This window comes from Protobothrops mucrosquamatus, unplaced genomic scaffold (assembly GCF_001527695.2).
Source record: "Protobothrops mucrosquamatus isolate PMUCROS unplaced genomic scaffold, P.Mucros_1.0 scaffold6, whole genome shotgun sequence".
Classification (NCBI taxonomy): domain Eukaryota; kingdom Metazoa; phylum Chordata; class Lepidosauria; order Squamata; family Viperidae; genus Protobothrops; species Protobothrops mucrosquamatus.
Genome location: NW_015386393.1, coordinates 3776658 through 3790227, shown reverse-complemented (window position 1 = coordinate 3790227; position 13570 = coordinate 3776658). Strand labels below are relative to the sequence as shown.

General features: G+C 37.7%; 1 protein-coding gene across 1 annotated transcript in view; it reads right to left on the bottom strand.

Moving 5' to 3' along the window:
* PTBP1 (polypyrimidine tract binding protein 1) overlaps positions 1-13570 on the bottom strand; it is a 33544-nt gene that overhangs the window by 13300 nt on the left and 6674 nt on the right. Inside the window, exons 3-6 of the mRNA XM_015810001.1 lie at positions 7247-7322; positions 4718-4890; positions 4358-4504; positions 775-945 (exon numbers count right to left, since the gene is read on the bottom strand). Of these exons, the coding sequence (XP_015665487.1) occupies positions 775-945; positions 4358-4504; positions 4718-4890; positions 7247-7322 (567 nt within the window). The remainder of the gene's footprint in view (positions 1-774; positions 946-4357; positions 4505-4717; positions 4891-7246; positions 7323-13570) is intronic.

Sequence of the window (13570 nt, the reverse complement as noted above, 5' to 3'; positions counted from 1 at the left end):
AAACATGCCCCCCCCCCCCCGTGCTTTGCTTTCTGCTAATATTTTAGACAGACTGGAGACGTTTTTTAAGATGTAAGCATTATGGCCGAACAGTGTTTTGGATTTAATCTACAAAAGATACATCAATACATCTGAAGGTATTTTTTTTAATGTGATCTAAGCAAAAAACAACAGTTTCAAGGTATTGCAGAGAGGTGCCACATTTGAGCTCATTTATGTTCAAAAACATATTCCAGGGATTAAATCCAAAGTGTTCCACAGCCTTTGTGAAATAATGTCTAATATATGTAGCAACATTGTACCTTATTAACTGATAAGAACACAGGTATTCTTGTTTACATGGCCACATGCCAAAGGATTTTATCCAAAAGGCATATCGGAATTTTTCCCTAATTACACATAGTAACTAGAACAATGTTCTTCAAATTGAAGATTTGTAGTGCAATTCCTACTAGCCCCCAGTAAGCATGATAAATGGTAAAAATAGAAGCTACAGTCAAATTACTTGGTTGGAGAAAGCAAAGTTAGAGGATCTAGATCTAACACAAAATCAGTTTTTGGACCCCAAGAATCCAATCTATTTCGTAAGGATGGATCAAAAATAATGCTCTGTAAGAATATACTGTAATATCTAAGCAAATGTCAAGGGGAAAAAACAGTGTGAGGTTTAATGAAAGACACCATAAATAGGAGTCATGCCACTTGTGGCACAAGTTATCACAACTAGTTCTCTGCCACATGCTGGCCACTGAAAAGCTGGAAGTCGCATCTCACCTGATGGAGGACATCTAGAGTAACAGGATAGAAGAGGTTTTCCACAATGATCCTCAGGACTGGGCTCTGACCAGCCATGGCCATACCAGCATCCACAGCTGCAGCAGAAGCAGACAGTGCCAGATTCCCAGACTGGACAGAATTTACTGCTTGCAAGGCTGCTTGAGCACGCTATGGAATCAAGTTTTAATGCGTCAATAAAGTAGGAAACGGGGGGGGGGGGGAGCATGTATCCATTATCTAATAACAGCAAAGATCATTTTCTTTGAAACTCTCTCAAATATGACATTCAGTTGCTATTTTACGAAGAAGAAAAAATCCTAGAGGCGTGTTATCTTGGGATTCTGCCCTTTATGAAAGGATGATGCATGACAAATTATTAATAAGAAGCCGAGTTATTTGCTCCTTCATATAAGATAAAAGGGTTTTTCAATGAGTGCAGATATGCAAACATAAAAGAAACCAGAATACAGCTACAGGTAGTCCTCACTTAACCATGTTCATTAGGACCAGGATTTTCATCATTAAGCAATGTGACTGTAAAACATGTTATGTGACAGCATTACTTAGCGACAGCAATCCCATTCCCATCAGTGGAGATCTAAGTGAGGGCCTCATATGACCAGGACTTGCAACTTCCTTATAGCGTGGCTCCAGGGAAGACAAAACTATGGGAGAGGGAGCAACCTTACCTGCTAGCTTCCCCATTGACTTTGCTTGTGGGAAGTCAGCAGGAAAGGTCGAAGATGGTAATCACACAGCCATAAGATGCTGCAATCATCATTAAGTGCAATGGCTGTTTAAAGTACTACTCGTTCAGGGCTGTCAACGAGTTTAAGTACTATTTGTTTGGTGCTAAATGAGCAGTTGTCAACCAAGGACTACCTATGCTTCACCTTAACAATAATGATAACAATGATTAGCTGCAATACAATGTTTCCACGGTTAATAAATTAAAAAAGCTGTAGTATAGGTCTAGCCCACTAAATCCCATTAAACCTAGGAAAACCTGCATATTTAACACAGCAGCTCTGAAACAAGACTCCAATCCAAATTACTGCCTCTAGCAAGGATTACTTTATTACAGGTGTCCCCGACCTGTGGGCTACGGCCCAATACTGGGCCGTGGCCTATTCACAACCGGGCTGCCTGAGTGGCAGGCTGGCACGTGCGACAGGCACCAGCGCTCGCAGCCCTACTTGCGCGTGTGCACACCTGCCCCTCACACAAAACCATCCCCTCTTCTGGAGGCTAAAACATATAAGGAACGGTTGCTGGAATTGGGTATGTCTAGTTTAACAAAGGGAAGGACGAGGGGGGACATGATAGCCGTGTTACAATATCTCAGGGGCTGCCACAAAGAAGAGGGAGTCAAGCTATTCTCCAAGGCGCCTGAAGGCAGGACAAGAAGCAACGGATGGGAACTGATCAAGGAGAGAAGCAACCTAGAACTAAGGAGAAACTTCCTGACAGTTAGAACAATTAACCAGTGGAACAACCTGCCTCCAGAAGCGGTGAATGCTCCAACACTGGAAGTTTTTAAGAAGAGACTGGACAGCCATTTGTCTGAAATGGTGTAGGGTTCCTGCCTGAGCAGGGGGTTGGACTTGATGACCTCCAAGGTCCCTTCTAACTTTATTATTATTATTATTATTAATGCTGCTTTATTAGATATCCCCAGATAAGCTTCTCCCAGCCTGTCATTTTTGGATTTGCAATATAAGAGTAATATTGACCGTAACTTCCTAACATCAGGAAAATACTATGCAAATTGTTTTTCAGACCTCTTATATCACAGTTGTTGATGTAAAATCTTGACAGTGGATTAAGTACACAGAACAGCTGATTTTAAATGGTCCATGTCAGTACGGAAACATGCGGGTTTCTGGTGCTTTCATCCAGGCATAGATCAAAATGTTCTGGATAGGAGGAGTGGAGGGAGTCTAAGGACATTCACAACAGTAGTACAGAGGAGTTAGGGAGGAAGGGGCTGAGAAGATGGGGGCAGTCAAGTTGGTGAGACATGCTGTCCAGAGACAGCAACCCATAGATGGACTGGTGTAATATGCCATACTGGGACATCTGTGACAGCATCAATTGGTGGGGCAGTCTAACGGGATATGTCATACTGGAAATAACAAGACTGGCAGCTATACAAAATGAATGAACAAATAAATATATACAGAGAAGAACAAGAGAGATAGAAAATAACGGGCGTCTTGCCTTCTTCATCCCAATACACACATATATAAAATTAAAAATGTTATGAAGATAAAAATAAAAACTAACGGAGTAAGAAAATGAAAAACAGGAAAAAAACAGTGTAAAAACAAAGAAGGAATAAAGGATTCCAAGAAGTAGCTTCTGATGTTTAGCAGTTATAAATACAATTATAAATTTACTTCTTGCTCTATGGTTACATCCTTTTTTTCCTAATTATTAAAAATATAAATCAGAGGTCATTTTTTTTTGTTTCACGCATAAAGTCTCCAAAGGATTTCCAATCAGCTGTAAATGTAGAGAACATCTTCACTCTCAATAAAAAAAGTCAATTGGCCATCTCAGGCAGTTCTGTTATCTTCACCAACTTTCCTCCATTATGGTATACTACCGAATCTTTCCATCTTTGTGCATCTAATATTCTTGAAGTTATGCATAAAAACAAAATCCCACGACTTTTTCCAAGTGTTCCAGTTTGTCACATCAAAATGGAATCCTTTTCTGCTTTGACCTTTCAGTTAAAAAATACGTATTTTCTCTTATGTAAAATTATGATAGGCATTTCTTTAAGGATAATTATATGTGTATTATCAATCTTCAATCTTGTAGTGAAATGCTGCAAAACTTAAACCTTGTCTTCTGCCTGACAAAATGAGCCAAAACATTCCTAGGGAGCATTTTGTGTTCGTGCAAATCTTGAGTTTATTCTGTAAACATTTACCGGTTTCTGTTTGTGTCCTCCATCCAAAAATTTGCCAGCACTTTAATTAGCTTTTCTCTAATGCCTTCAGCAGAAACCTCTGGGATAGCTCGAAGTCTCAAAGAAAACTTCTCTCTCAACCACAAGTCAGATTATCTAGATCTCACAATTCCTCCTTTGTCTGGAGACTCAGCATTCACCTCTGGCTGCCGTTCTCCAACACAATGTCGTCCCCACTCCTTTAGAGACACCTAGTTCACTGTGATGCTCACCAGAAGCCTTATTCACTCATATCCTTATTTTGTTTTGCCCATAATGAAGAAAAAAGCAGTCACTCAATGCCAAACTATGGCTGATCTGAAACAATTCAAAACTGAAGCACGGTAGTTCATTTTCAGTGCAATACACTTTTCCATTTCATACACATCCCCATTAAAGATTCTGACCTGATCCAATGAAGTGATTAAGTATATTCACCCAGCGAACCATCCTTCTTGACTATTATTTTACTTATTACTTCAAATCTGTTATAACTGCCTAACTCCAATGGGCTCTGTCACATGTCCTATGGACAATTATTTGTTTCCCTGTCCTTACAAGTCCAAATTCTGGTATAACACGTTTGAAAGTATAAAATCTGTAGTATTTTAAATTTTGACTCACTGCCTGGTTTGGAGAATTATCTGTCTTCAACTCTTTGTGATTAGAAAATTGGATGTAGATCTGCTGACTCCGGAGCACAGGAGCAATTGTAGTATAGTAGCTCACCATAGTATTAGCTGCTTCTTCTGTGTTCATTTCTATAAAAGCCTGGTAAAGGATTATAAGGAACAAAGAAAAAATTATATTGCACTTGCCCAAAAGATTTCTAACCACAATCTGCAAATCAATTTTTAAAAAGCTGTCTCTATTGTCACATAGACAGATAAGCCTTTAAATAACAAAACAGAACCAAAGTTTTGGCATAGCTAAACTAAATTTTGTAAACAAACAAACAAACCCCGACATCCGAAAACGGCTTACCTGATTTTTTCCTTTTAACATTAATAGGTTTGTGACCTTTCCAAAAGGCAACCCCAAGGAAATAACCTCAGCTTCTGTAACGTCACTAGGTAATTTACGGATATGGATTACTCGTGATGGAACTCCTGCACTTCTGCTGTCACCTTTGAATTTTTTACTGTCATTTCCATTGGCTAGAAAAATATTACACAAGAATAGGTAGTTTCTGATGTAATGAAGACAAATAGTGCATTTATCATAGATTAGAATTTGAACACACAACGAAAAAAGTTGCATAGTCACTTCACTGTTTCTGTTCAAAAGGCTACTATATGACAACTTCCCTTTTATGAAGTTCTAGCAAGCCTGGTCATATTATAAATTTATCAGCTCTAAACACTTGCAGTTTGCTAGATTATAGCATAAATGCACAATCTGATGCCCACTAGTGTATTTGCACACATCTCCCATCTTTTTTTTTTATTTTAAAAAAACCTATTTCACACTTAAAAACTGGAACATTAACAAAATTGATGTTAACAAAAACTGGTTAACATCAAGTTAACCAATACAGTAAATACATCTCTCCAAAACCACTATTTCCAAAAGTTCCCCAGGGTTTCATTATTCATAGGATTTACAGGCATCTTTTTATAAAATAAAATGGCATGTAGTTTTCTTTTACTTTGCCATAAGAAAGTTAAATTACACTGCTATAGGATATCCTGGAGTCTAATGGAGTCGTGGATATTAATCTTGCACACTATTTTCGTTACTCTCCCCAGTGCAGTCATTTTGTAAATGTATACATCAACACCTAATAGCTATGTGGTGAAAATTTCTAGGACACAACCTCAAGTTTCCAAATGTGCACATCAGCAAAACTGTTACTTATGGCACAGACTAATTTATTCTAATAAGATTGCTTAATATAGTTAATTATATTGACATGGCCATATAAGTACAGTATATACAAAAGTAATCCAGTGAACTTCAGGCTTTGCTATCAGCAGTCACCGTAGTAGCTTATATACTGTAATAACCTATGTACTGATAATCATAAAATTACCACCTTACTCATAATTTAAACCCATATGGGAATTTCATGTCCTGCATAGATTTACCTCCATGTCTGTTTGCTGTAGGGCAACTTGTAACCAACAATAGCAATTTAAGACTGGCAACCAATGGTGCTTTAAGATACAGCTTATAAACATATTAACTAGCTAACAGCAATTTCATAATTCCATAATCATACAGCTAATCAATACAATAGTTTTGTACTCCAAACAAGAGTTGGGGATGAGGCACTTAATTATACATGTTTCAATCCAAAGATATCATGATTTAGACAGCAAGGGCAATTTTACAATTTCATTTTAATTCAAAGGTCACCTAGTTCTAAAGACTAATACCAGCAATAGGAAGTACAAGGCAGTAAGAGCAAACAAGCAAAAATAAGCAAGTAATTTGTAACTCAATAAGCTAAATAGCTGATCCAGAATGCAATGGTGCCAGTAGTGATGAGGATGCCCCAGCATGTCCATGTTGCACCACTGCTTCACTGGTTATCAGGGGGTTTCCGGGTACAGTTCAAGGTGTGGTTATCACTTTTAAAGCCCTTCAGGACACTGTGTGAAGGTATTTGGGAGACCATCTACTCCCATGGTTTCTGCCTAACTGGCAAGATCAGGCAGAGCTGGCAAGCTTGATGCCATCCATCAGGCTCTAGAAAGTGTGTTCTCTGTCATAAAACCTACTTTCTGGACACCCCCCCACCGATTTTTCAGATGTCTTTCAAAACCTGGTCTTGGGTTAAGAACATTGTAGAACTGCTATTGGTTGTGTTTTGTATTATTTGGAGTATGCTGTGTCCAGACATTTTTTTTTGTTTTCTATCTTTTAAAGTGTAAGCATCCCAGTGTTGGGCAATCCCCTAAGTTTAACAAATAAATAATGCCAGACTAGTAAATATTGACTGGCTTTATAAAACAACAGGGTTAAATATTCAGAAGAAAATCATTTTGCAGCAACAGGTTTGCTACAGAATACACAAAAAGCTAGTCTTAAGAGGGAACTCTGATGAAACAGACTGTAGGCACAACAGTGAAGGTCAGGAGAACAAAGTCAAAATAAAAACACCCAGTACGCTTCAAACAAATACTATTGCAGACATTGGAAAATAGTCTTTATACAGTGATCTTACCAGCGTTGTGTCACATATTCAGAAAATAACCCTTACATGAGGACAAATCCATTTTGCGATAATTTCTTTTCCCCCCCGCAGATGGACTTTATTTGTTTTTCTAAGCTATGCAAAATATTTCATCAGCATTAATCATTTATATAAAGCTTGAGGCATAATTTCAGGTATCAGCACTATGGAACTTTAAGACTGCTGAAACCCTTTAATAAATGACAGCAAAAGCTCCTTTGGAGCCAATTGCTACCTAACTGATTGGAATAAGTATTCAGGTTGCTTTGGAGGTCAATCTCTCCTGGCAAGTAAATGCTAAAGAAATGTTAAATTCTTGGGGCTATCAGTGTTACCTGCAGAAGCAGAGTTGCTGCTCATGATAAAGGGTCCGTTAGTGACACAAGTAGAAAAAAGTTCGTCAGATCCCCGCTGAAAGAGAAACAGAAAGGGAAAAAAAGTAAGTTGACAGCACTTTGCTAATTTTTATTCAGGTGCTATGAAAACAAGAATTAAAAGTGGTAGAGAAACTGAGATGGGTGGAGAAAGTAAAGGGAAAGCTTGATTTTCCACTTAGCCCTACGCAATGGAATCAGCAACAACGACATGTTAAGAACCATACAAGCAAGGAACAGAGCAACTCCAACAGTGCCCATAAACCAAGAGTAAGATTTATATTCTGAAAATATAAGAAAAGAAACAATTTATTTGAATGCTTGTTTGGGCTGCAGCCTTCCTCTCTTAAAGCAAGGGAACTACAGAGAGAGCCATAGCTTGGGTTTGCAACATGAAGGTCAAGTCAAGAATTGCAGTTTAATCCACTTTGAAACAATTTTGCTTTGAGTGAAATATTAATGTAATAGTGGGATACTACTCCCATATGAAAAAAAAGGAAATAGATTCTTAGATGAACAGCAGGCCAATTCAAGCATGTGAAATTGAGCTCTTTCTTAAAACGCATTTTTCAAAAGCAGCATCTTTTGCCCCAAAGGTGACAGAAAAGGGGGAAGGTAGGCATTTATGGGGCACGGTGACTTGCAAAGGCTCAGGCTGCACTATAAAATTAACAAATCACATCTACCTGCTGTATTGATATGAAGGCTCAGGGAAAAATATCTTCTCGTGCAAATGAGTCTGGCAACATTTTTTAGCTCAAGCTTATCTCAGGCAGAAAGCTCAGCATTATCCACCTCTTATTGTAAGAGAGGGAGGAATACCTATTCAATTTGGCAGAAATTTGGACAAAGCTTGATATAGTCAATCAGGTTGCAGCTGAAGCTTAGAAAGTACATGCTGCATGTTTGCAAAAATAATATTATAGTATTATTTCTCTAGGCAGTCTTCATTTGAGAAAGCATTATAGTTAGAAGACGGGTAAGGGGAACTAGGAAAGTTCTTGACTAACGGTCTTTTATCCTGTTACTAGATGTATTGGAGCTCTCTAATCATAGCATCTTTGGATGAGCATGTTGAATGAATAAATGGCAGGATTCCGCCTGCCCATACTAATTCCCATTTGCTTTTTCAGTAATAGTGATTTAGTAATGCCTACATACATAACCAAGCTCTGCAAAATACTGGGTTTTGCTGAAAGATTTTTTTTATGTCAACCAGTTTGCCCCATGTCCATTATCAAACCAAAACACATTTATCCAAATTGGGGACTAAACTGAATGTTATGATCTGAATATATCTGTACTGTATGACGAAGATGAAAAACTAAATTGAAGTGGGTCACATCACTTTTCACTCAGTAGCCCCCAGTAGCTTTCTTTTGCTCAGCCATCACATGTCCCAGCATGGTATATCCTGCCCCCATTGGCACATATGATTTCTATATGAAAGTTCCATTTAAACCCATCACCCCAGCAGCATTCCAAAATATAGTTATGATGTATAGTAAGTAATCCACTCAACTAGTTAAAATCTGCACTGTATACAGGTAAGTCCTCGACTTACTACCAAAATTGAGCCAAAATTTCCATTGCTAAACAAGACAGCCAAGTGAGTTTTGCCTCCATTTTACGACCTTTCTTGCCACAATCGTTAAGTATGTAACATGGTTATTAAAGTGAATCTGACTTCCCCATTGATTTTGCTTGTCAGAAGGTCGCAAAAGGTGATCACGTGACCCAGGAACACTGCAACCATCATAATGTCCGAATTTTGATCACGTGACCATGGGGATACTGCAATGGCTATAAGTCACTTTTTTCAGTGCCGTTGTAACTTCGAATGATCACTAAACAAATGGCTGTAAGTCAAGACTACCTGTATCTCTAAAAAGAAATCAGAGTTAAAATGGGTTATCTTTATCGGCTGGTGGCAGGGAAGCTGCTGGGAAGCTTGAAGGTGAGGCTAGTAGCGTATACAGCACTGAAATATCACCATTGCCTGAAAAAAGGGAACAAAAAGTAAGTGCTAGGAAATTTGGGGGGGTAGGCAAGCCACCAGTCTGGGCCATGGAGAAAGCAGCTCAGATGGGGGAGGGTGCAGGGCACTCCAGCCTTGACCTACCAGTGTCTGAATTTTGATATGAAACCTGAAAATGATCCAGGTTTCAGTTCTGCCAAGCTAGGGCTGATCCCAGAACTTATGGAATGCAGTGATTTGCTCCAAGTTTGAAAGAAAACAATGTTTCCATTCCATGAATATCTCTAGTTATTATAGAAAAGTGCTGATTTACACATTTATTAAATGCTTGTGATTGTTTACAATATTTCAGGACAGCTGGACAAATAAGCTGGAAGCACCTGACCATGTGGGCACCATTTATTGGCCTCAGATAACAAGTCCATACTGCAGTGAAAAAGATATATTTCAAATTTTAATAAAAACCTAGGCTAAATTACTTTTATATAATTTTTTTCAGTATCGTTATTAAAGCAAAAATAAAAAATAAAAAGTGAGTTCTATTATAACAGAAATGCTCAATCCTATGAATTAATTTTATGCTACAATATGACATCTTTCCTCTGCAAGCATCCAAACTTTAGAAAGAATATAAGAAACCTTCTTTAACTCAATTCACCGTAACTTCATGGACACATCATGCTGTTTTGCTTGGTTAAAAATACAGAAACCATTTATTACTGCCTTCTTCCTACATATCTCCCCTCTTCCCATTTCCTCTCTAAGCCTGTACACCTTACATTTTCTTGATTCCCAGTTCCAGTACTAACCATGCCTAATGAAGCTTAGTTGGGTTTTTTTTTATCATAGCCATGTTGGCTATGAGGAACAAGATGGCTTAACCATTTTTAAATCAGACCTCTCTTTTATTATTCATAACTATATATTTTTTGTCTCAGATTTTCAATGTGGACACAAAAGGAATCCTGGCTAGTTATACTTCTTTCAAATCTTTCAGCAACTTAAATATCCTGTCTTTTATGACACACAATTAACACATGATTAATATTCTCCAGTTAACTGAAATACCTTCTAAGTTAGGTAAGCAAATTTGAGGAATATGAATAAAACCTTTGCTTCAATTCAGAGAACAGGTATCCCTAATTCATTCATTCTCTCTCTCCCACACACAGTATTTCTTCTTATAAAAGTATATATCAGTGGTGGCGAACCTATGGCACATGTGCCAGAGGCGGCACTCAGAGCCCTCTCTGTGGGCACGTGCGCCGTCGCCCCAGTCCTAGGCCTTCAGCTGGATTTTATAAAACCTTTTCGCTTTAGGCCTCTGCTGCTGTGTGCAAAAAAAAAAAAAAAGATTCAATCAGTCAATTTCAACTTCTCACAAAAAAAAAGATCTTGCAAAGTTTGAATTGATTGAACTTTTTAGTCCCACCCAGTCTGCCGTTACCACAGCAGCCATGCCCACCCAATGGACCACACCCACCCAGCACTCGACAATGCATAAGTGGGTTTTGGGTTGCAGTTTGGGCACTCAAGTCTCTAAAAGGTTCGCCATGACTGGTATATATATTCTTCCTATAAAAATATATGCTACTATTATAAACTGTATTCTGCAAGCAGACTAGGTTGGATCCATCAATGATTCTGGAATTCCTTGGATGATTAGAAAACTTACCTCCAATGATTTTAGATTGAAATATGGTCTCTACTATCTCTAGTTAAGCCAAGGCATCTTCTGAAATTCTAATATACAGACTAAATAATGTTGGATCACCTTCCCCACCTTTATTGTTTAGTTATAAAATATATAGAATAAACTTAAGAGGCATAGCATTTATTACTTGAAAGTAAAGAGGTAGATCAATTTTAAACAAGAGATAGAACTGATGCCCTTCATAATATGTTAGAACTTCCATACACCTTTATACTATTGTTGGTGCCTGGGAATTCTGCAATTTTTGTTCAGCAAATCCGGAAGACATTAGGTTCCCTCCCCACCTCTTCAACTGTTAGTCCTGTTGGGTTCCTAAGCTGTCAATCAATTTTTGTCTGTCTTTCAAAAAGATCTGATGACTGGTCAAAAGCACAGCTATCTTCTGCTGTATTGCTCTTCTTAGCCTTCTCAGACTTCTTCCAGCTACTATTAGAGACAAGTCATAAAATAAACCTCTACTCTGAATGGATCTGAAGGGTGGGGCTTTCAAATGGCTCAAGAGTTCTTGGATTCAGAATAGTCAGTTATGCAGTCTTTCTTGTCTGATACAGAACTCCACACCCAGGTTTACAGCTGCCAACATTTACAAGTGCATTGACTGCACTGCAAGATTCTCATCCAAACCAAGTTTTAATGCTTTTATTTCATTACAGTGAACACAGAATCTCTTGCCTAAGTTTGCTTACATATTCCTGCACATTTATACAGTTAAAAGTTTGGTTTTTACAAATCAGACTACAAAATATTCAACAAACTGTGACAAAATAAAGTGTAATAGCACAATGTAAATTCATCTAGAGTCTAGTTAGTCTCTCAGTTGAAGTTTCCAGCTGTTCCACTTAATAAATGTACCACTGGATAATATTGGAAAAGGAAGCATTGTGTTGCTAGAGCCCAAACAGGATGCCTGTTTTGATATCATAAAGAATAGGCAAAGATAGATGTGGAGATACTCTTATCTCACCGAACCTTTGAATCAAACGATTGGCAGTTATACATGAAACTATAAAAACTAATTTCAGCCTCTAATTGGTTCAATTATGGCAACACTCCACCCCACCCCAAAATAACAAGGGAGCAGCAGGGCTCCAGCATAAACACTTGGCCTTGGTCTATTTGTAGAAGTTCACACAAACATAAAACTTGCTTCACTTAAAAATAAACAAATTTTCAGGAATTATCAGAACTACTGCTGACCAGAGCATTCCTGATACCTGTTTATCAACTCTTAGCCACTTATTGAGACGACGATACCTTTCTTCGATCCTTGTTAATCTTCAGGGATTTGAAGGCTAAATTATCAGAAAATGTGATCCTAACTGTTGTATTTAAAACAAGACACAGGCAGTCCTTGTTTAGCAACACAATTGGGACTGGTAACTCACTTGTTAAAATGAAGCAGTTGCTAAGTAAAACCCCAACTATGCTTATGATCTTACTTATCATTCCTTTGCTTACAGACCTGTGGAGTTTGTAAATGTGAGGAATGATCATCAAAGTTACTTTTTCATCACATCTGTAAATGCAAAAGTTCACTCTCTGAGGCAATTGTGAAACGAGGACTACCTGTACCCGATTTAACATTTACTGCTTATTGAAACCTATTAGCACAACTTTCCAGAAACTGTTTTCTCCACACTGATAAGAGTACAAATAGGACAAATACTTTTGGTTGGAGGACATCAATATTTTCTGCCACAATAGCTATTGTGATTTTCATTTTTCAGAATCTAAAACACAAACATTATTTTAAAACTTTGATTTACTTTGTGTGACCAAACTGTTATAGTTTGCTTCTAAAATTACAAAACACATTAATAAGGCTGTACCATGCATAATACACTATGTAAAAACACAGTAAGAAATATTGCGGCAGATAATACAACAGAAAAAAAAAACCCTTCAGATTCTGGAAGAGAACTATGATCTAAATGCTCCTTAATTTGCAATGCAACAACTGGGTTTACACAAAGTACTGGCTAGAATAGTTTGATTCGGCATTTCATATGAACTAGCCCAGCACATGATGCCATAATAGAGTTTATATATTTGGGCATAGCAGACATGCACACACATATTTGTATGTATGTATGTATGTATGTATGTATGTATGTATGTATGTATGTATGTATGTAAAATTGATATGGCTACCCACCTTACAAATAAAGCTGGAGTGGCTAATAAGAATTAAAATTCTAACACCAGCCAATTAACACAAAGTGGCTCCCTAAAATACAATTCACTAGCAGTTGGTATGTGAATACAGCAGTCAAATGCTTAAGCCTAGGTTTAAATAATCATACGTTCTTGTTGTCTTGTTGAATTAAAGGGTTAATTTTTCCAGAAAACTGACAAAGATGCATACTCCACATACTTTCCATATTTTTTTTAAACTGAGAAGCATTAGCTAATATTTCTTTATGTCAACACATGTGGCTCACATATGTGATAAAGCCTGTTAGAGCAAGCCCACCAAGAGCCAGCATGTAATAGAACTGAAGATGTACATTAAGACCTGGAATGTCTCCACTGACATTCTTGGCTTGTGGCCTGAAGCCATATTTGCCGTTTCCATGACAAAGATCCTAGTCTC